This window comes from Oncorhynchus gorbuscha, linkage group LG06 (genome assembly GCF_021184085.1).
Source record: "Oncorhynchus gorbuscha isolate QuinsamMale2020 ecotype Even-year linkage group LG06, OgorEven_v1.0, whole genome shotgun sequence".
In the NCBI taxonomy this organism is placed as follows: domain Eukaryota; kingdom Metazoa; phylum Chordata; class Actinopteri; order Salmoniformes; family Salmonidae; genus Oncorhynchus; species Oncorhynchus gorbuscha.
In genome coordinates this window covers 2,366,987-2,389,614 of record NC_060178.1, presented here as the reverse complement: position 1 = coordinate 2,389,614, position 22,628 = coordinate 2,366,987, and the positions used below count along the sequence as shown (strand labels likewise).

The window sequence follows — 22,628 nt, the reverse complement described above, 5'->3', positions numbered from 1 at the left end:
ACTATGGGGGAAGGGGCCACTATGGGGAAGGGAGAGGGTACAGGAGAGGGGCGACTATGGGGAAGGGAGAGGGGCCACTATGGGGAAGGGAGGGGAAGGGAGAGGGGACACTATGGGGAAGGGAGGGGACACTATGGGGAAGGGAAAGGGGACACTATGGGTTGGGAGAGGGGACACTATGGGTTGGGAGAGGGGACACTATGGGGAAGGGAGAGGGGACAATATGGGGAAGGAGAGGGGACACTATGGGGAAGGGAGAGGGGACACTATGGGGAAGGGAGAGGGGACACTATGGGGAAGGGAGAGGGGCCACTATGGGGAAGGGAGAGGGGCTACTATGGGGAAGGGAGAGGGACACTATGGGGAAGGGAGACGGGACACTATGGGGAAGGGAGAGGGAACACTATGGGGAAGGGAGAGGGGACACTATGGGGAAGGGAGAGGGGACACTATGGGGAAGGGAGAGGGGACACTATGGGGAAGGGAGAGGGAACACTATGGGGAAGGGAGAGGGGGACACTATGGGGAAGGGAGAGGGGACACTATGGGGAAGGGAGGGGGGACACTATGGGTTGGGAGAGGGGACACTATGGGGAAGGGAGAGGGGACACTATGGGGAAGGGAGAGGGGACACTATGGGGAAGGGAGAGGGGACACTATGGGGAAGGGAGAGGGGACACTATGGGGAAGGGAGAGGGGACACTATGGGGAAGGGGCCACTATGGGGAAGGGAGAGGGTACAGGAGGGGACACTATGGGGAAGGGAGAGGGGCCACTATGGGGAAGGGAGAGGGGCCACTATGGGGAAGGGAGAGGGGACACTATGGGGAAGGGAGGGGGACACTATGGGGAAGGGAGAGGGGACACCATGGGGAAGGGAGAGGGGACACTATGGGGAAGGGAGAGGGGACACTATGGGGAAGGGAGAGGGGACACTATGGGGAAGGGAGAGGGTATGGGAGAGGGGCCACTATGGGGAAGGGATAGGGGCTACTATGGGGAAGGGAGAGGGGACACTATGGGGAAGGGAGAGGGGACACTATGGGGAAGGGAGAGGGTACGGGAGAGGGGCCACTATGGGGAAGGGAGAGGGGCTACTATGGGGAAGGAGAGGGGACACTATGGGGAAGGGAGACGGGACACTATGGGGAAGGGAGAGGGGCCACTATGGGGAAGGCAGAGGTGACACTATGGGGAAGGGGCCACTATGGGGAAGGGATAGGGTACGGGAGAGGGGACACTATGGGGAAGGGAGAGGGTACGTGAGAGGGGCCACTATGGGGAAGGGAGAGGGCCCACAATGGGGAAGGGAGAGGGGACACTATGGGGAAGGGAGAGGGTATGAGAGAGGGGCCACTATGGGGAAGAAGGGAGAGGGGCTACTATGGGGAAGGGAGAGGGGACACTATGGGGAAGGAGAGGGGCCACTATGGGGAAGGGAGAGGGGACACTATGGGGAGAGGGTAGGGAGAGGGCCACTATGGGGAAGGGAGTGGGGCTACTATGGGGAAGGGAGAGGGACACTATGGGTAAGGGAGACGGGACACTATCGGGAAGGGAGAGGGGCCACTATGGGGAAGGGAGAGGTGACACTATGGGGAAGGGGCCACTATGGGGAAGGGAGAGGGTACGGGAGAGGGGACACTATGGGGAAGGGAGAGGGTACGTGAGAGGGGCCAATATGGGGAAGGGAGAGGGGCCACAATGGGGAAGGAGAGGGGACACTATGGGGAAGGGAGAGGGGACACTATGGGGAAGGGGCCACTATGGGGAAGGGAGAGGGTACGGGAGAGGGGACACTATGGGGAAGGAGAGGGTATGGGAGAGGGGCCAACATGGGGAAGGGAGAGGGGCCACAATGGGGAAGGGGGAGGGGACACTATGGGGAAGGGAGAGGGGCCACTATGGGGAAGGGAGAGGGGCCACACTATGGGGAAGGGAGAGGGGCCACTATGGGGAAGGGAGAGGGGACACTATGGGGAAGGGAGAGGGGACACTATGGGGAAGGGAGAGGGCACGGGAGAGGGGCCACTATGGGGAAGGGAGGGGACACTATGGGGAAGGGAGAGGGGACACAATGGGGAAGGGAGAGGGGACACTATGGGGAAGGGAGGGGGACACTATAGGGAAGGGAGAGGGGACACTATGGGGAAGGGAGAGGGGACACTATGGGGAAGGGAGAGGGTACGGGAGAGGGGCCACTATGGGGAAGGGAGAGGGGACACTATGGGGAAGGTAGATGGGACACTATGGGGAAGGGAGAGGGAACACTATGGGGAAGGGAGAGGGGACACTATGGGGAAGGGAGAGGGGACACTATGGGGAAGGGAGAGGGGACACTATGGGGAAGGGAGAGGGGCCACTATGGGGAAGGGAGAGGGGACACTATGGGGAAGGGGACACTATGGGGAAGGGAGAGGGGACACTATGGGGAAGGGAAAGGGTACGGGAGAGGGGCCACTATGGGGAAGGGAGAGGGGACACTATAGGGAAGGGAGGGGCCACTATGGGGAAGGGAGAGGGGACACTATGGGGAAGGGAGGGGACACTATGGGGAAGGAGAGGGGCCACTATGGGGAAGGGAGAGGGGACACTATGGGGAAGGGAGAGGGGATACTATGGGGAAGGGATAGGGAACACTATGGGGAAGGGAGAGGGGACACTATGGGGAAGGGAGAGGGGACACTATGGGGAAGGGAGAGGGGACACTATGGGGAAGGGAGAGGGTATGGGAGAGGGGCCACTATGGGGAAAGGAGAAGGGTACACTATGGGGAAGGAGAGGGGACACTATGGGGAAGGAGAGGGTACGGGATAGGGGCCACTATGGGGAAGGGAGAGGGGCTACTATGGGGAAGGGAGGGGACACTATGGGGAAGGGAGACGAGACACTATGGGGAAGGGAGAGGGGCCACTATGGGGAAGGGGCCACTATGGGGAAGGAGAGGGTACAGGAGAGGGGCCACTATGGGGAAGGGAGAGGGGCCACTATGGGGAAGGGAGGGGAAGGGAGAGGGGACACTATGGGGAAGGGAGAGGGGACACTATGGGGAAGGGAAAGGGGACACTATGGGGAAGGGAGAGGGACACTATGGGTTGGGAGAGGGGACACTATGGGGAAGGAGAGGGGACACTATGGGGAAGGGAGAGGGGACACTATGGGGAAGGGAGAGGGGACACTATGGGGAAGGGAGAGGGAACACTATGGGGAAGGGAGAGGGGCCACTATGGGGAAGGGAGAGGGGGGAAGGGAGAGGGGACACTATGGGGAAGGGAGAGGGGACACTATGGGGAAGGGAGACGGGACACTATGGGGAAGGGAGAGGGAACACTATGGGGAAGGGAGAGGGGACACTATGGGGGAGGGAGGGGGACACTATGGGGAAGGAGAGGGGACACTATGGGGAAGGGAGAGGGAACACTATGGGGAAGGGAGAGGGGACACTATGGGGAAGGGGGAAGGGGACACTATGGGGAAGGGAGAGGGGACACTATGGGTTGGGAGAGGGGACACTATGGGGAAGGGAGAGGGGACACTATGGGGAAGGGAGAGGGGACACTATGGGGAAGGGAGAGGGGACACTATGGGGAAGGGAGAGGGGACACTATGGGGAAGGGAGAGGGGACACTATGGGGAAGGGAGGGGACACTATGGGGAAGGGAGAGGGTACAGGAGAGGGGACACTATGGGGAAGGGAGAGGGGCCACTATGGGGAAGGGAGAGGGGCCACTATGGGGAAGGGAGAGGGGACACTATGGGGAAGGGAGAGGGGACACTATGGGGAAGGGAGAGGGGACACCATGGGGAAGGGAGAGGGGACACTATGGGGAAGGGAGAGGGGACACTATGGGGAAGGGAGAGGGGACACTATGGGGAAGGGAGAGGGTATGGGAGAGGGGCCACTATGGGGAAGGGATAGGGGCTACTATGGGGAAGGGAGAGGGGACACTATGGGGAAGGGAGAGGGGACACTATGGGGAAGGGAGAGGGGACGGGAGAGGGGCCACTATGGGGAAGGGAGAGGGGCTACTATGGGGAAGGGAGAGGGGACACTATGGGGAAGGGAGACGGGGACACTATGGGGAAGGGAGAGGGGCCACTATGGGGAAGGCAGAGGTGACACTATGGGGAAGGGGCCACTATGGGGAAGGGATAGGGTACGGGAGAGGGGACACTATGGGGAAGGGAGAGGGTACGTGAGAGGGGCCACTATGGGGAAGGGAGAGGGGCCACAATGGGGAAGGGAGAGGGGACACTATGGGGAAGGGAGAGGGGACACTATGGGGAAGGGGCCACTATGGGGAAGGGAGAGGGGACACTATGGGGAAGGGAAGGGAGGGAGAGGGGCCACAATGGGGAAGGGAGAGGGGACACTATGGGGAAGGGAGAGGGGCACTATGGGGAAGGGAGAGGGGACACTATGGGGAAGGGAGAGGGGACACTATGGGGAAGGGAGAGGGACACTATGGGGAAGGGAGAGAGGGACACTATGGGGAAGGGAGAGGGGACACTATGGGGAAGGGAGAGGGTATGAGGAGAGGGGCCACTATGGGGAAGGGAGAGGGGCTACTATGGGGAAGGGAGAGGGGACACTATGGGGAAGGGAGGGGACACTATGGGGAAGGGAGAGGGGACACTATGGGGAAGGAGAGGGCCACTATGGGGGGGAGGGGCCACTATGGGGAAGGGAGGGGGCACTATGGGGAAGGGAGAGGGGACACTATGGGGAAGGGAGACGGGACACTATGGGGAAGGGAGAGGGGCCACTATGGGGAAGGGAGAGGTGACACTATGGGGAAGGGGCCACTATGGGGAAGGGAGAGGGGACACTATGGGGAAGAGGGGACACTATGGGGAAGGGAGAGGGTACGTGGGGAGAGGGGCCACTATGGGGAAGGGAGAGGGGCCACAATGGGGAAGGGAGAGGGGACACTATGGGGAAGGGAGAGGGGACACTATGGGGAAGGGGCCACTATGGGGAAGGGAGAGGGTACGGGGAGAGAGGGGACACTATGGGGAAGGGAGAGGGTATGGGAGAGGGGCCAACATGGGGAAGGGAGAGGGGACACAATGGGGAAGGGAGAGGGGACACTATGGGGAAGGGAGAGGGGACACTATGGGGAAGGGAGAGGGGCCACTATGGGGAAGGGAGAGGGGACACTATGGGGAAGGGAGAGGGGACACTATGGGGAAGGGAGAGGGGACACTATGGGGAAGGGAGAGGGGCACTATGGGGAGAGGGGCCACTATGGGGAAGGGAGAGGGGACACTATGGGGAAGGGAGAGGGACACTATGGGGAAGGGGCCACTATGGGGAAGGGGTAGGAGAGGGACACTATGGGGAAGGGAGAGGGCACTATGGGGAGGGAGGGGCCACTATGGGGAAGGGAGAGGGGACACTATGGGGAAGGGAGAGGGGACACTATGGGGAAGGGAGAGGGGACACTATGGGGAAGGGGCCACTATGGGGAAGGGAGAGAGACGGGGGAGGGGACACTATGGGGAAGGGAGAGGGTATGGGAGAGGGGCCACTATGGGGAAGGGAGGAGGGGACACTATGGGGAAGGGAGAGGGGCCACTATGGGGAAGGGAGAGGGGACACTATGGGGAAGGGAGAGGGGCCACTATGGGGAAGGGAGAGGGGACACTATGGGGAAGGGAGAGGGGACACTATGGGGAAGGGAGAGGGGACACTATGGGGAAGGGAGAGGGGACACTATGGGGAAGAGGGGGGCCACTATGGGGAAGGGAGAGGGGCCACTATGGGGAAGGGAGAGGGGACACTATGGGGAAGGGAGAGGGGACACTATGGGGAAGGGAGAGGGGACACTATGGGGAAGGGAGAGGGTACGGGAGAGGGGCCACTATGGGGAAGGGAGAGGGGCCACTATGGGGAAGGGAGGGGACACTATGGGGAAGGGAGAGGGGACACTATGGGGAAGGGAGAGGGGCCACTATGGGGAAGGGAGAGGGACACTATGGGGAAGGGGCCACTATGGGGAAGGGAGAGGGGACACTATGGGGAGAGGGGACACTATGGGGAAGGGAGGGACACGGGAGGGGACACTATGGGGAAGGGGAGAGGGGCCACTATGGGGAAGGGAGAGGGGAGGGGAAGGACACTATGGGGAAGGGAGGGGGACACTATGGGGAAGGGGGACACTATGGGGAAGGGAGAGGGGACACTATGGGGAAGGGAGAGGGTATGGGAGAGGGGCCACTATGGGGAAGGGAGAGGGGACACTATGGGGAAGGGAGAGGGGACACTATGGGGAAGGGAGAGGGGACACTATGGGGAAGGAGAGGGGCCACTATGGGGAAGGAGAGGGGACACTATGGGGAAGGGAGAGGGGACACTATGGGGAAGGGAGAGGGGACACTATGGGGAAGGAGAGGGGGTATGGGAGGGGGGACCACTATGGGGAAGGGAGAGGGGCCACTATGGGGAAGGGAGAGGGGACACTATGGGGAAGGGAGAGGGACACTATGGGGAAGGAGAGGGGACACTATGGGGAAGGGAGAGGGGACACTATGGGGAAGGGAGAGGGGACACTATGGGGAAGGGAGAGGGGACACTATGGGGAAGGAGAGGGTAGGGAGAGGGGACCACTATGGGGAAGGAGAGGGGACACTATGGGGAAGGTAGATGGGACACTATGGGGAAGGGAGAGGGAACACTATGGGGAAGGGAGGGACACTATGGGGAAGGGAGAGGGGACACTATGGGGAAGGGAGAGGGGACACTATGGGGAAGGAGAGGGGACACTATGGGGAAGGAGAGGGGACACTATGGGGAAGGGAGAGGGACACTATGGGGAAGGGAGGGGGACACTATGGGGAAGGGAGAGGGGACACTATGGGGAAGGGAGAGGGGACACACTAAGGGAGGGGACACTATGGGGAAGGGAGGGGGACACTATGGGGAAGGAGAGGGGACACTATGGGGGGAGAGGGGACACTATGGGGAAGGGAGGGGGGACACTATGGGGAAGGGAGAGGGACACTATGGGAGAGGGGCCACTATGGGGAAGGAGAGGGGACACTATGGGGAAGGGAGAGGGGACACTATGGGGAAGGGAGAGGGGACACTATGGGGAAGGAGAGGGGACCACTATGGGGAAGGGGGACAGAGGGAGGGGACACTATGGGGAAGGAGAGGGAACACTATGGGGAAGGGAGAGGGGACACTATGGGGAAGGGAGAGGGGACACTATGGGGAAGGGTTGACACTATGGGGAAGGGAGAGGGGCCACTATGGGGAAGGGAGAGGGGACACTATGGGGAAGGGAGAGGGGACACTATGGGGAAGGGAGAGGGGACACTATGGGGAAGGGAGAGGGGACACTATGGGGAAGGGAGGGAGGGCCACTATGGGGAAGGAGAGGGGACACTATGGGGAAGGGAGAGGGACACTATGGGGAAGGGAGAGGGGACACTATGGGGAAGGGAGAGGGGACACTATGGGGAAGGGAGAGGGACACTATGGGGAAGGGAGAGGGGCCACTATGGGGAAGGGAGAGGGGCTACTATGGGGAAGGGAGAGGGGACACTATGGGGAAGGAGAGGGACCACTATGGGGAAGGGAGAGGACACTATGGGGAAGGGAGGGGACACTATGGGGAAGGGAGAGGGGACACTATGGGGAAGGGAGAGGGAAGGGAGAGGGGCCACTATGGGGAAGGGAGAGGGGCCACTATGGGGAAGGGAGAGGGGACACTATGGGGAAGGAGAGGGGACACTATGGGGAAGGGAGAGGGGACACTATGGGGAAGGGAGAGGGGACACTATGGGGAAGGGAGAGGGGACACTATGGGGAAGGGAGAGGGACACTATGGGGAAGGGAGAGGGGACACTATGGGGAAGGGAGAGGGCCACTATGGGGAAGGGAGAGGGGACACTATGGGAAAGGAGAGGGGACACTATGGGGAAGGGAGAGGGGACACTATGGGGAAGGGAGAGGGGCCACTATGGGGAAGGAGAGGGGACACTATGGGGAAGGGAGAGGGGACACTATGGGGAAGGAGAGGGGACACTATGGGGAAGGGAGAGGGGACACTATGGGGAAGGGAGAGGGGAAACTATGGGGAAGGGAGAGGGGACACTATGGGGAAGGGAGAGGGGCCACTATGGGGAGAGTGGCCACTATGGGGAAGGGAGAGGGGCCACTATGGGGAAGGGAGAGGGGACACTATGGGGAAGGGAGGGGACACTATGGGGAAGGGAGAGGGGACACTATGGGGAAGGGAGAGGGACACTATGGGGAAGGAGAGGGGCTACTATGGGGAAGGGAGAGGGGACACTATGGGGAAGGGAGACGGGACACTATGGGGAAGGGAGAGGAGCCACTATGGGGAAGGGAGAGGTGACACTATGGGGAAGGGGCCACTATGGGGAAGGGAGAGGGCACGGGAGAGGGGACACTATGGGGAAGGGAGAGGGTACGGGAGAGGGGCCACTATGGGGAAGGGAGAGGGGCCACTATGGGGAAGGGAGAGGGGACACTATGGGGAATGGAGAGGGGACACTATGGGGAAGGGAGCCACTATGGGAAGGAGAGGGACACGGGAGAGCGGACACTATGGGGAAGGGAGAGGGTACGGGAGAGGGCCCACTATGGGGAAGGGAGAGGGGCCACAATGGGGAAGGGAGAGGGGACACTATGGGGAAGGGAGAGGGGCCACTATGGGGAAGGGAGAGGGGACACTATGGGGAAGGGGAGAGGGGACACTATGGGGAAGGGAGAGGGGACACTATGGGGAAGGGAGAGGGGCCACTATGGGGAAGGGAGAGGGGACACTATGGGGAAGGGAGAGGGGACACTATGGGGAAGGGAGAGGGACACTATGGGGAAGGGAGAGGGGACACTATGGGGAAGGGAGAGGGGACACTATGGGGAAGGGAGAGGGGGGAGAGGGGCCACTATGGGGAAGGGAGAGGGGCTACTATGGGGAAGGGAGAGGGGACACTATGGGGAAGGGAGAGGGGACACTATGGGGAAGGGAGAGGGGCCACTATGGGGAAGGGAGAGGGTACACTATGGGGAAGGGAGAGGGGCAGGGAGAGGGGACACTATGGGGAAGGGAGAGGGTATGGGGAAGGAGAGGGGACCACTATGGGGAAGGAGAGGGGCCACTATGGGGAAGGGAGAAGGGCCACTATGGGGAAGGGAGAGGGGACACTATGGGGAAGGGAGAGGGGACACTATGGGGAAGGGAGAGGGGACACTATGGGGAAGGGAGAGGGGACACTATGGGGAAGGGAGAGAGGCTACTATGGGGAAGGGAGAGGGGACACTATGGGGAAGGGAGACGGGACACTATGGGGAAGGGAGAGGAGCCACTATGGGGAAGGGAGAGGTGACACTATGGGGAAGGGGCCACTATGGGGAAGGGAGAGGGTACGGGAGAGGGGACACTATGGGGAAGGGAGAGGGTACGGGAGAGGGGCCACTATGGGGAAGGGAGAGGGGCCACTATGGGGAAGGGAGAGGGGACACTATGGGGAATGGAGAGGGGACACTATGGGGAAGGGGCCACTATGGTGAAGGGAGAGGGTACGGGAGAGCGGACACTATGGGGAAGGGAGAGGGTACGGGAGAGGGCCCACTATGGGGAAGGGAGAGGGGCCACAATGGGGAAGGGAGAGGGGACACTATGGGGAAGGGAGAGGGGCCACTATGGAGAAGGGAGAGGGGACACTATGGGAAAGGGAGAGGGGACACTATGGGGAAGGGAGAGGGGACACTATGGGGAAGGGAGAGGGGCCACTATGGGGAAGGGAGAGGGGACACTATGGGGAAGGGAGAGGGGACACTATGGGGAAGGGAGAGGGGACACTATGGGGAAGGGAGAGGGGACACTATGGGGAAGGGAGAGGGGACAACACTATGGGGAAGGGAGAGGGTACGGGAGAGGGGCCACTATGGGGAAGGAGAGGGGCTACTATGGGGAAGGGAGAGGGGACACTATGGGGAAGGGAGAGGGGACACTATGGGGAAGGGAGAGGGGCCACTATGGGGAAGGGAGAGGGTACACTATGGGGAAGGGAGAGGGTACGGGAGAGGGGACACTATGGGGAAGGGAGAGGGTACAGGAGAGGGGCCACTATGGGGAAGGGAGAGGGGCCACTATGGGGAAGGGAGAGGGGCCACTATGGGGAAGGGAGAGGGGACACTATGGGGAAGGGAGAGGGGGCACTATGGGGAAGGGAGAGGGGACACTATGGGGAAGGGAGAGGGGACACTATGGGTTGGGAGAGGGGACACTATGGGGAAGAGAGAGGGGACACTATGGGGAAGGGAGAGGGGACACTATGGGGAAGGGAGAGGGGACACTATGGGAAAGGGAGAGGGTACGGGAGAGGGGCCACTATGGGGAAGGGAGAGGGGATACTATGGGGAAGGGAGCACCTGACCACACAGGTGACCACACAGGTGTGACAAAACTAGGGCCTGTATGAGCCGTCCGGTCGACTGAGATATCAAGAAAGCAGGCTGCCGGTAGCCTAGTGGTTAGAGCGTTGGGCCAGTAACCAGCAGGTAGCCTAGTGGTTAGAGCGTTGGGCCAGTAACCAGCAGGTAGCCTAGTGGTTAGAGCGTTGGGCCAGTAACCAGCAGGTAGCCTAGTGGTTAGAGCATTGGGCTAGTAACCAGCAGGTAGCCTAGTGGATAGAGCGTTGGGCCAGTAACCGAAAAGTTGCTAGATTCAACCATCCGAGCTGACAAGGCAAAAATCTGTTGTTCTGCCCCTGAACAAGGGGCAGAACCCACTGTTCCCCGGTAGGCCGTCATTGTAAATAAGAACTTGTTCTTAACTGACTTGCCTATTTAAATAAAAAAGCAGAGCAACGCCTTTTCACGGACAGACCTCGCCCCATTTCAGTAACCATTAAGTCTATACGTTTTGCTTGCTATCTAGGGTGACGCTCATAGCGGTGACCTGCAGTCTTGGAGACAGTCCGGTGGTATCGCTGTAGGGTCAGGGGTCAGGGGTTAGGTACCTTCTGCTGTTTAACGGTGGCCTCCAGGCCTGCAGCCTTGGAGACAGTCCTGTGGTATCGCTGTAGGGTCAGGGGTCAGGGGTCAGGGGTCAGGGGTCAGGTACCTTCTCCTGCTGTTTAACGGTGACCTCCAGGCCTGCAGCCTTGGAGACAGTCCTGTGGTATCGCTGTAGGGTCAGGGGTCAGGGGTCAGGGGTCAGGGGTCAGGTACCTTCTCCTGCTGTTTAACGGTGGCCTCCAGGCCTGCAGTCTTGGAGACAGTCCTGTGGTATCGCTGTAGGACGGTCTGTTGCTGCTGGTGAGCTCTCTGGAGACGCAGCAACTCCTTTTCACTGTCATTCTTCTGGAAGGTGGAGAGGATGTCAACAACAGAGCCATGAGGGTTTCTTACATAAGGTGACAGCTGGACAGAGTTTAGAGTTGTGTGTGTCTGTGTGTCTGCTCACCCTGATCAGATCATTCTGGAGCTGTTGTATCTTGTCTCTCTGAGCTGAAGCCTTGCTGCTCTCACTAGCCAGCTTAAACTTCAGAGAGGCTGGAGGTACACACACACACACACACACACACACACACACACACACACACACACACACACACACACACACACACACACACACACACACACACACACACACACACACACACACACACACACACACACACACACACACACACACACACACACACACACACACACACACACCTCTCAAATATAATCCAGGTATAATCAGGAAGTCCTGAGGGAACAGTGGGTTGGGAAATCTGTGAAAGTTGTAATGTTTTAAAAATGTATTAACTGCCTTGATTTTGTTGGAACCCAGGAAGAGTAGCTGCTGCCTTGGCAGGAACTAATGGGGATCCAAAATAAACCCCAGGAAGAGTAGCTGCTGCCTTGGCGGGAACTAATGGGGATCCATAATAAACCCCAGGAAGAGGAGCTGCTGCCTTGGCAGGAACTAATGGGGATCCATAATAAACCCCATGAAGAGTAGCTGCTGCCTTGACAGGAACTAATGGGGATCCATAATAAACCCCAGGAAGAGTAGCTGCTGCCTTGGCAGGAACCAATGAGGATCCATAATAAATCCCAGGAAGAGTAGCTGCTGCCTTGGCAGGAGCTAATGTTGATCCATAATAAACCCCAGGCTGAGTAGCTGCTGCCTTGGCAGGAACTAATGGGGATCCATAATAAACCCCAGGAAGAGTAGCTGCTACCTTGGCGGGAACTAATGGGGATCCATAATAAACCCCAGGAAGAGTAGCTGCTGCCTTGACAGGAACTAATGGGGATCCATAATAAACCCCAGGAAGAGTAGCTGCTGCCTTGGCGGGAACTAATGGGGATCCATAATAAATCCCAGGAAGAGTAGCTGCTACCTTGGCAGGATCTAATGGGGATCCATAATAAACCCCAGGAAGAGTAGCTGCTGTCTTGACAGGAACTAATGAGGATCCATAATAAACACATAAAGAAAAACAGCGAGATTTTAGATCGTTAGAACACATTCACCCAAAGACACAAAAATCACCTGAATGGAAATATGGAAATACCACGGGAGTTCTCTTACATTTGGGAACTTCACAGTCCTATTGATCAAACAACCATGACAAGGTCTTTCTGTAAATCGCACATCAACAACAACACCAACAACTAATGACAGACAGAACTAGATGAGCTCAAATCGTATATGGAACATTAGATAAACGTTTTCAGCTAGTTGGCCGTCAACATTGATTCAAATCAACGTTTATTTGTCACGTGCGAAGGGGAGTAGTAGCCCGCTCGTCATTCTGCAGCTATAGATATTCTGATTGTCTGTTCGTTTCAGATCTGGAAAGTAGTTAAAACGCTGTCAGTTCCACTTTAACATTCACATCTCCAAATCTGCTGTTTGATCTGAAGTAGCAGTTTCAAAGGCTTCCTAAAGCCGGACAGAATTCAACTAAATGTCAAGACTGAGAAGCACATTACAAAAAATACTGAATAAATCCTTATTATCTAAGCCCACTGACTGAACAATTGACTGACTGCTATGCAAACTACTTCTCTATGTATGGGCACAAATATAACGCACTCTATAGGGAATAGGGTGCCATTTGGGATAGGGAATAGAGCTGGTGTTTGTGCTTTGATGCCTCAGACAGTCTTTTGAAGCATCCCTCAGTGATGTGTGTGTGTGTGTGTGTGTGTGTGTGTGTGTGTGTGTGTGTGTGTGTGTGTGTGCGTGTGTGTGTGTGTGTGTGTGCGTGTGTGTGTGTGTGTGTGTGTGTGCGTGTGAGTGTGAGTGTGTGTGTGTGTGAGTGTGAGTGTGTGTGTGTGTGTGTGTGTGTGTGTGTGTGTGTGTGTGTGTGTGTGTGTGTGTGTGTGTGTGTGTGTGTGTGTGTGTGAGTGTGAGTGTGAGTGTGAGTGTGTGTGTGTGTGTGTGTGTGTGTGTGTGTGTGTGTGTGTGTGTGTGTGTGTGTGTGTGTGTGTGTGTGTGTGTGTGTGTGTGTGTGTGTGTGTGTGTGTGTGTGTGTGTGTGTGTGTGTGAGTGTGTGTGTGTGTGTGTGTGTGTGTGTGTGTGTGTGTGTGTGTGTGTGTGTGTGTGTGTGTGTGTGTGTGTGTGTGTGTGTGTGTGTGTGTGTGTGTGTGTGTGTGTGTGTGTGTGTGTGTGTGTGTGTGTGTGTGTGTGTGTGTGTGTGTGAGTGTGTGTGTGAGTGTGAGTGTGAGTGTGTGTGTGTGTGTGTGTGTGTGTGTGTGTGTGTGTGTGTGTGTGTGTGTGTGTGTGTGTGTGTGTGTGTGTGTGTGTGTGTGTGTGTGTGTGAACTTCCAGTCAGTCGTCCTTTGGTTACAGACTGTCCTTCAGATGATAAGCACAGCGGCTGGCCATCCCTTATCAAAACCCAGGCCCAGACGTGTGTGTGTGTATGTGTGCGTGCATGTGTGTGTGTGCGCTTGCGTCAGTGAGCTTATCAGAGCCCTGACAGGATAATAAGGATTAGCAACAACAGACAGACCCACAGAGGATCAGTTTACCTCACAACTTCAGGACAAAATTAAACTTAACAACTTCTCAAGAAATGAACCTGTCTGCTGCCATGACAACCAGAAGTTATTGAGACGGTTGGCTGGAAAAGTAAACTTTCTTGGCATCCACATCAATAATTATACGGGGCCATTTCCTGTACATTGGGACCAGTCGCTGGACTGAACCATGTGATTATATCCAAGTGCAGAGGGACGTTGGGGAGATATTGTGATGCTCGTGTGTTTACATGGTATTATTATGTAAAAACAAAACCTATCCGGTCAGCGATCTCTGCCTTGGTCATGACGGCTACATCAGTGTCGTCCAAAAGGTGGCGCCCTAGGTCCTGGTGCAGCGTGAGGTCACTGCGGAGTTGGCTGTTGTCCGTTCCCAAGGTTACCACCTGGGTCCTAAGGGCTATGATGTCCTCCGCCATTTTACGCATCGCTGTTCGGTAGTTCTCCACTTCCTAGGGGGCAGAGAAACAGGCAGGGGGGGGGGGCAGAGAAACAGGCAGGGGGGGCAGAGAAACAGGCAGGGGGGGGCAGAGAAACAGGCAGGGGGGGGCAGAGAAACAGGCAGGGGGGGCAGAGAAACAGGCAGGGGGGGAGAAACAGAGAAAAACAGGCAGGGGGGCAGAGAAACACAGGGGGGGCAGGGAAACAGGCAGGGGGCAGAGAAACAGGCAGGGGGGCAGAGAAACAGGCAGGGGGGGAGAAACAGGCAGGGGGGGCAGAGAAACAGGCAGGGGGGGGCAGAGAAACAGGCAGGGGGGGGGGGGAGAAACAGGCAGGGGGGCAGAGAAACAGGCAGGGGGGCAGAGAAACAGGCAGGGGGGCAGAGAAACAGGCAGGGGGGGAGAAACAGGGGGGGCAGAGAAACAGGCAGGGGGGCAGAGAAACAGGCAGGGGGGGCAGAGAAACAGGCAGGGGGGCAGAGAAACAGGCAGGGGGGGCAGAGAAACAGGCAGGGGGGCAGAGAAACAGGCAGGGGGGGGGGCAGAGAAACAGGCAGGGGGGCAGGGGGGGCAGAGAACAGGCAGGGGGGCAGAGAAACAGGCAGGGGGGGGGAGAGAAACAGGCAGGGGGGGCAGAGAAACAGGCAGGGGGGGGCAGAGAAACAGGCAGGGGGGGGGGCAGAGAAACAGGCAGGGGGGCAGAGAAACAGGCAGGGGGGCAGAGAAACAGGCAGGGGGGCAGAGAAACAGGCAGGGGGGGGGCAGAGGGCAGGGGGGGCAGAGAAACAGGCAGGGGGGGCAGAGAAACAGGCAGGGGGCAGAGAAACAGGCAGGGGGGCAGAGAAACAGGCAGGGGGGGCAGGGGGGCAGAGAAACAGGCAGGGGGGGGCAGAGAAACAGGCAGGGGGGGCAGAGAAACAGGCAGGGGGGCAGAGAAACAGGCAGGGGGGGCAGAGAAACAGGCAGGGGGGGCAGAGAAACAGGCAGGGGGGGGCAGAGAAACAGGCAGGGGGGGGGGGGGGCAGAGAAACAGGCAGGGGGGCAGAGAAACAGGCAGGGGGGAGAAACAGGCAGGGGGGGGGCAGAGAAACAGGCAGGGGGGGCAGAGAAACAGGCAGGGGGGGCAGAGAAACAGGCAGGGGGGGAGAAACAGGCAGAGAAACAGGCAGGGGGGGGGGCAGAGAAACAGGCAGAGGGGGGGCAGAGAAACAGGCAGGGGGGGCAGAGAAACAGGCAGGGGGGGCAGAGAAACAGGCAGGGGGGGGCAGAGAAACAGGCAGGGGGGCAGAGAAACAGGCAGGGGGGCAGGGGGGGGGCAGAGAAACAGGCAGGGGGGGCAGAGAAACAGGCAGGGGGGGGCAGAGAAACAGGCAGGGGGGGCAGAGAAACAGGCAGGGGGGCAGAGAAACAGGCAGGGGGGCAGAGAAACAGGCAGGGGGGGGCAGAGAAACAGGCAGGGGGGGCAGAGAAACAGGCAGGGGGCAGAGAAACAGGCAGGGGGGGCAGCAGAGAAACAGGCAGGGGGGGGGGGCAGAGAAACAGGCAGGGGGGGCAGAGAAACAGGCAGGGGGGGGCAGAGAAACAGGCAGGGGGGGCAGAGAAACAGGGGGGGGCAGAGAAAGGCAGGGGGGCAGGAAACAGGCAGGGGGGCAGAGAAACAGAGAAAAACAGGCAGGGGGGGCAGAGAAACAGGCAGGGGGGGGGCAGAGAAACAGGCAGGGGGGGGGCAGAGAAACAGGCAGGGGGGCAGAGAAACAGGCAGGGGGGGCAGAGAAACAGGCAGGGGGGGGGCAGAGAAACAGGCAGGGGGGGCAGAGAAACAGGCAGGGGGGGCAGAGAAACAGGCAGGGGGGGGCAGAGAAACAGGCAGGGGGGGCAGAGAAACAGGCAGGGGGGCAGAGAAACAGGCAGGGGGGCAGAGAAACAGGCAGGGGGGCAGAGAAACAGGCAGGGGGGGGGGCAGAGAAACAGGCAGGGGGAGAAACAGGCAGGGGGGCAGAGAAACAGGCAGGGGGGCAGAGAAACAGGCAGGGGGGCAGAGAAACAGGCAGGGGGGGCAGAGAAACAGGCAGAGGGGGGAGAAACAGGCAGAGAAGGAAACAGGCAGGGGGGGGCAGAGAAACAGGCAGGGGGGCAGAGAAACAGGCAGGGGGGGCAGAGAAACAGGCAGGGGGGCAGAGAAACAGGCAGGGGGGCAGAGAAACAGGCAGGGGGGCAGAGAAACAGAGAAAACAGGCAGGGGGGGGGTAGAGAAACAGGCAGGGGGGCAGAGAAACAGGCAGGGGGGCAGAGACACAGGCAGGGGGGCAGAGAAACAGGCAGGGGGGGCAGATGGCGTCGCAGTCAGACGTCTTGTCGTGTCGTGTCCCTTGTATATATTGTTTTTTATTACATATTTTTCTTCGCATATCTTTTAAAACATTTTGCTAAACCTCAACTTCTAAATACTCTCCTGCAACCCGCCTCACCCAATGTAGCTATTTTTTCTAAAGTATTTATATTTACTTCGGATCCGGAACCCCTCAACTGAAGCTAGCCAGCTAACTACCAGCTATCACTACCAGCTATCAGTCAGCAAACCATTGCTAGCGGTCTTCAGCTAACCGGTCATCAGCTAACCTTTAGCTCGGAAAGCTCTCGCCAGTTCGAACAACGCGACTCTAACCAGAGCATAACGGACCTATTATTTTTTTATCCCCGGATTCCCACCGGATTCCCACCGCAAACGGAACATTTTCAGCTGGATCTTCACAACTAGCTAACTAGCTAACCGCAACCCCGGATGACTACTCATGGCTAGCATTTCCACCCACTTAGCTTGAAGCTAGCCCGGCCAGAGCTCCTGTGCTACCACCGAAGCATACACCTGGGCTACAATATCCGGACCCACGACCGGTCTATCGATGTCACCGCATGAAGAGGCATAAACAGACTCACCCCATTGCGACGCCGCCCAAAGGCTAACTTTCTAGCCCTTGCTATCTCCTTGCTTGCTAATTTGGCCTGCTAACTGCTAGCTTGTTTAGCCCCGGTCCGCTAACTGCTACCTTGTTTAGCCCCGGTCCGCTAACTGCTACCTTGTTTAGGCCCGGTCCGCTAACTGCTACCTTGTTTAGCCCCGGTCTGCTAACTGCTACCTTGTTTAGGCCCGGTCCGCTAACTGCTACCTTGTTTAGCCCCGGTCCGCTAACTGCTACCTTGTTTAGCCCCGGTCCGCTAACTGCTACCTTGTTTAGGCCCGGTCCGCTAACTGCTACCTTGTTTAGCCCCGGTCCGCTAACTTCTACCTTGTTTAGCCCCGGTCCGCTAACTGCTACCTTGTTTAGCCCCGGTCCGCTAACTGCTACCTTGTTTCGCCCCGGCCTACTAACTGTTAGCTTGTTAGCACAGGCCTGCTAACCATCTGAATCGCCGCGGCCCAAACACTCACTGGACCCATATTTACTTTCAATCTCTTTTCGATTTTTAATTTGTTTATACCTTCCGGTAACCTGCCTCACCCAATGTGATACGGAATCGCTATTATTTTTTATTTTTTGAACATACTCAAAAACCTCCAGAAGCTAACCAGCTAACTAGCTACAAGCTATTTAGTCATTGTTAGCCACTGCAAGCGGATTTTTTTTTTTTTGGCACAGCCAGCCAGTTTAAAAAATATATATATATATTTTTTTAACCTGGATAATACTCGCCAGTCCAGCTTCCCTGCCCCATCCACCGCTGCCCCCTGGACACTGATCACTTGGCTACATAGCTGATGCATGCAGGACTGTCCATTAATCACGGTACTCATTCTGCTTGTTTATGTTTTATCTGTCGGCCCCAGCCGCACTCAGACTCTGTGTGTAGTTAATCCGACCCTCCCTGCCTAGTCAACACCATTTTACCTGCTGTTGTTGTGCTAGCTGATTAGCTGTTGTTGTCTCACCTACTGTTTTAGCTAGCTCTCCCAATTCAACACCTGTGATTACTGTATGCCTCGCTGTATGTCTCTCCCAAATGTCAATATGCCTTGTATACTGTTGTTCAGGTTAGTTATCATTGTTTTAGTTTAAAATGGAGCCCCTAGTTCCACTCTTCATACCCCTGATACCTCCTTTGTCCCACCTCCCACACATGTGGTGACCTCACCCATTATAACCAGCATGTCCAGTGATACAACCTCTCTCATCATCACCCAGTGCCTGGGCTTACCTCCGCTGTACCCGCACCCCACCATACCCTTGTCTGTGCATTATGCCCTGAATATATTCTACCATGCCCAGAAATCTGCTCCTTCTATTCTTTGTCCCCAACGCTCTAGGCGACCAGTTTTGATAGCCTTTAGCCGCACCCTCATACTACTCCTCCTCTGTTCCGTGGGTGATGTGGAGGTAAACCCAGGCCCTGCATGTCCCCAGGCACCCTCATTTGTTGACTTCTGTGATCGAAAAAGCCTTGGTTTCATGCATGTCAACATCAGAAGCCTCCTCCCTAAGTTTGTTTTACTCACTGCTTTAACACACTCTGCTAACCCTGATGTCCTTGCCGTGTCTGAATCCTGGCTCAGGTAGGCCCCCAAAAATTCTGAGATTTCCATACCCAACTATAACATTTTCTGTCAAGATAGAACCGCCAAAGGGGGAGGAGTTGCAGTTTACTGCAGAGATAGCCTGCAAAGCAATGTCATACTTTCCAGGTCCATACCCAAACAGTTCGAACTACTAATTTTGAAAATTACTCTCTCCAGAAATAAGTCTCTCACTGTTGCCGCCTGCTACCGACCCCCCTCAGCTCCCAGCTGTGCCCTGGACACCATTTGTGAATTGATCGCCCCCCATCTAGCTTCAGAGTTTGTTCTGTTAGGTGACCTAAACTGGGATATGCTTAACACCCCGGCAGTCCTACAATCTAAGCTAGATGCCCTCAATCTCACACAAATCATCAAGGAACCCACCAGGTACAACCCTAAATCTGTAAACAAGGGCACCCTCATAGACGTCATCCTGACCAACTGGCCCTCCAAATACACCTCTGCTGTCTTCAACCAGGATCTCAGTGATCACTGCCCCATTGCCTGTATCCGCTACAGAGCCGCAGTCAAACGACCAGCCCTCATCACTGTCAAACGCTCCCTAAAACACTTCTGTGAGCAGGCCTTTCTAATCGACTTGACCCGGGTATCCTGGAAGGACATTGACCTCACCCCGTCAGTTGAGGATGCCTGGTCATTCTTTAAAAGTAACTTCCTCACCATTTTAGATAAGCTCCGTTCTGTCACGAACCGGCTCAAAGCCCGTAACAAAGGGAGACAACGTGGAGATAAGGAGTAGCAAAATATATATTTATTAACTAAAGCAACTAAGGAAAATATACAATGGTGTGTGTAATCAGTAATCAGTAGTGTAAGTGAATGTTTTGCATGAATGAATGTGATAATGCAGGGTGTTGAAAGGTGCCAAAGCAAACAAACAAAAGGCCACCAAGAACCACAACAGAATCTACAAAAGGTGTCTGCATGGAGAGAGTCTCTTCCATGAATGTGGAAGAGGTCTATTTATCCTGGGAGACACCTGGCCCAGGTGTTTCCCATGTAGCTGATGACCCTCCCAACTCCGCCCACCGGCATCCTAATAAGGAAACAAGAACAAAGAGAGAATACGGCAGACAGAGTGGGAGGGTCGTCACAGTTCAAAAAATGCAGAACTAAGAACAGACATAGCCCTTGGTTCACTCCAGACCTAACTGCCCTCGACCAGCACAAAAACATCCTGTGGCGGACTGCAATAGCATCGAATAGTCCCCGCGATATGCAACTGTTCAGGGAACTCAGGAACCAATACACGCAGTCAGTCAGGAAAGCTAAGGCCAGCTTCTTCAGGCTGAAGTTTTCATCCTGTAGCTCCAACTCCAAAAAGTTATGGGACACTGTAAAGTCCATGGAGAACAAGAGCACCTCCTCCCAGCTGCCCACTGCACTGAGGCTAGGTAACACGGTCACCACCGATAAACCCATGATTATCGAAAACTTCAACAATCATTTCTCAACGGCTGGCCATGCCTTCCGCCTGGCTACTCCAACCTCGGCCAACAGCTTCCCCCCCCCCCGCAGCTACTCCCCCAAGCCTCTCCAGGTTCTCCTTTACCCAAATCCAGATAGCAGATGTTCTGAAAGAGCTGCAAAACCTGGACCCGTACAAATCAGCTGGGCTTGACAATCTGGACCCTCTATTTCTGAAATTATCCGCCGCCATTGTCGCAACCCCTATTACCAGCCTGTTCAACCTCTCTTTCATATCATCTGAGATCCCCAAGGATTGGAAAGCTGCCGCAGTCATCCCCCTCTTCAAAGGGGGAGACACCCTGGACCCAAACTGTTACAGACCTATATCCATCCTGCCCTGCTTGTCTAAGGTCTTCGAAAGCCAAGTCAACAAACAGGTCACTGACCATCTCGAATCCTACCGTACCTTCTCCGCTATGCAATCTGGTTTCTGAGCCGGTCACGGGTGCACCTCAGCCACACTCAAGGTACTAAACGATATCATAACCGCCATCGATAAAAGACAGTACTGTGCAGCCGTCTTCATCGACCTTGCCAAGGCTTTCGACTCTGTCAATCACCATGTTCTTATCGGCAGACTCAGTAGCCTCGGTTTTTCGGATGACTGCCTTGCCTGGTTCAACAATTACTTTGCAGACAGAGTTCAGTGTGTCAAACCGGAGGGCATGCTGTCCGGTCCTCTGGCAGTCTCTATGGGGGTGCCACAGGGTTCAATTCTCGGGCCGACTCTTTTCTCTGTATATATCAATGATGTTGCTCTTGCTGCGGGCGATTCCCTGATCCACCTCTACGCAGACGACACCATTCTATATACTTTCGGCCCGTCCTTGGACACTGTGCTATCTAACCTCCAAACGAGCTTCAATGCCATACAACACTCCTTCCGTGGCCTCCAACTGCTCTTAAACGCTAGTAAAACCAAATGCATGCTTTTCAACCGTTCGCTGCCTGCACCCGCACGCCTGACCAGTATCACCACCCTGGATGGTTCCGACCTTGAATATGTGGACATCTATAAGTACCTAGGTGTCTGGCTAGACTGGAAACTCTCCTTCCAGACTCATATCAAACATCTCCAATCGAAAATCAAGTCAAGAGTCGGCTTTCTATTCCGCAACAAAGCCTCCTTCACTCACGCCGCCAAACTTACCCTAGTAAAACTGACTATCCTACCGATCCACGACTTCGGCGATGTCATCTACAAAATTGCTTCCAACACTCTACTCAGCAAACTGGATGCAGTTTATCACAGTGCCATCCGTTTTGTCACTAAAGCACCTTATACCACCCACCACTGCGACTTGTATGCTCTTGTCAGCTGGCCCTCGCTACATATTCGTCGCCAGACCCACTGGCTCCAGGTCATCTAGTCCATCAAGTCCATGCTAGGTAAAGCTCCGCCTTATCTCAGTTCACTGGTCACGATGGCAACACCCATCCGTAGCACGCGCTCCAGCAGGTGTATCTCACTGATCATCCCTAAAGCCAACACCTCATTTGGCCGCCTTTCGTTCCAGTTCTCTGCTGCCTGTGACTGGAACGAATTGCAAAAATCGCTGAAGTTGGAGACTTTTATCTCCCTCACCAACTTCAAACATCAGCTATCTGAGCAGCTAACCGATCGCTGCAGCTGTACATAGTCTATCGGTAAATAGCCCACCCATTTTTACCTACCTCATCCCCATACTGTTTTTATTTATTTACTTTTCTGCTCTTTTGCACACCAATATCTCTACCTGTACATGACCATCTGATCATTTATCACTCCAGTGTTAATCTGCTAAATTGTAATTATTCGCCTACCTCCTCATGCCTTTTGCACACAATGTATATAGACTCCCCTTTTTTTCTACTGTGTTATTGACTTGTTAATTGTTTACTCCCTGTGTAACTCTGTGTTGTCTGTTCACACTGCTATGCTTTATCTTGGCCAGGTCGCAGTTGTAAATGAGAACTTGTTCTCAACTAGCCTACCTGGTTAAATAAAGGTGTTCTCAACTAGCCTACCTGGTTAAATAAAGGTGTTCTCAACTAGCCTACCTGGTTAAATAAAGGTGTTCTCAACTAGCCTACCTGGTTAAATAAAGGTGTTCTCAACTAGCCTACCTGGTTAAATAAAGGT

At 56.1% G+C, this 22,628-nt stretch overlaps 1 protein-coding gene across 1 annotated transcript in view; it reads right to left on the bottom strand.

Annotated features, from left to right (window-relative positions):
- The window catches only part of ccdc33 (coiled-coil domain containing 33), a 55,302-nt gene that overhangs the window by 11,757 nt on the left and 20,917 nt on the right, over positions 1–22,628 (bottom strand). The window contains exons 4-6 of the mRNA XM_046351578.1: positions 14,280–14,475; positions 11,445–11,533; positions 11,210–11,341 (exon numbers count right to left, since the gene is read on the bottom strand). Of these exons, the coding sequence (XP_046207534.1) occupies positions 11,210–11,341; positions 11,445–11,533; positions 14,280–14,475 (417 nt within the window). The remainder of the gene's footprint in view (positions 1–11,209; positions 11,342–11,444; positions 11,534–14,279; positions 14,476–22,628) is intronic.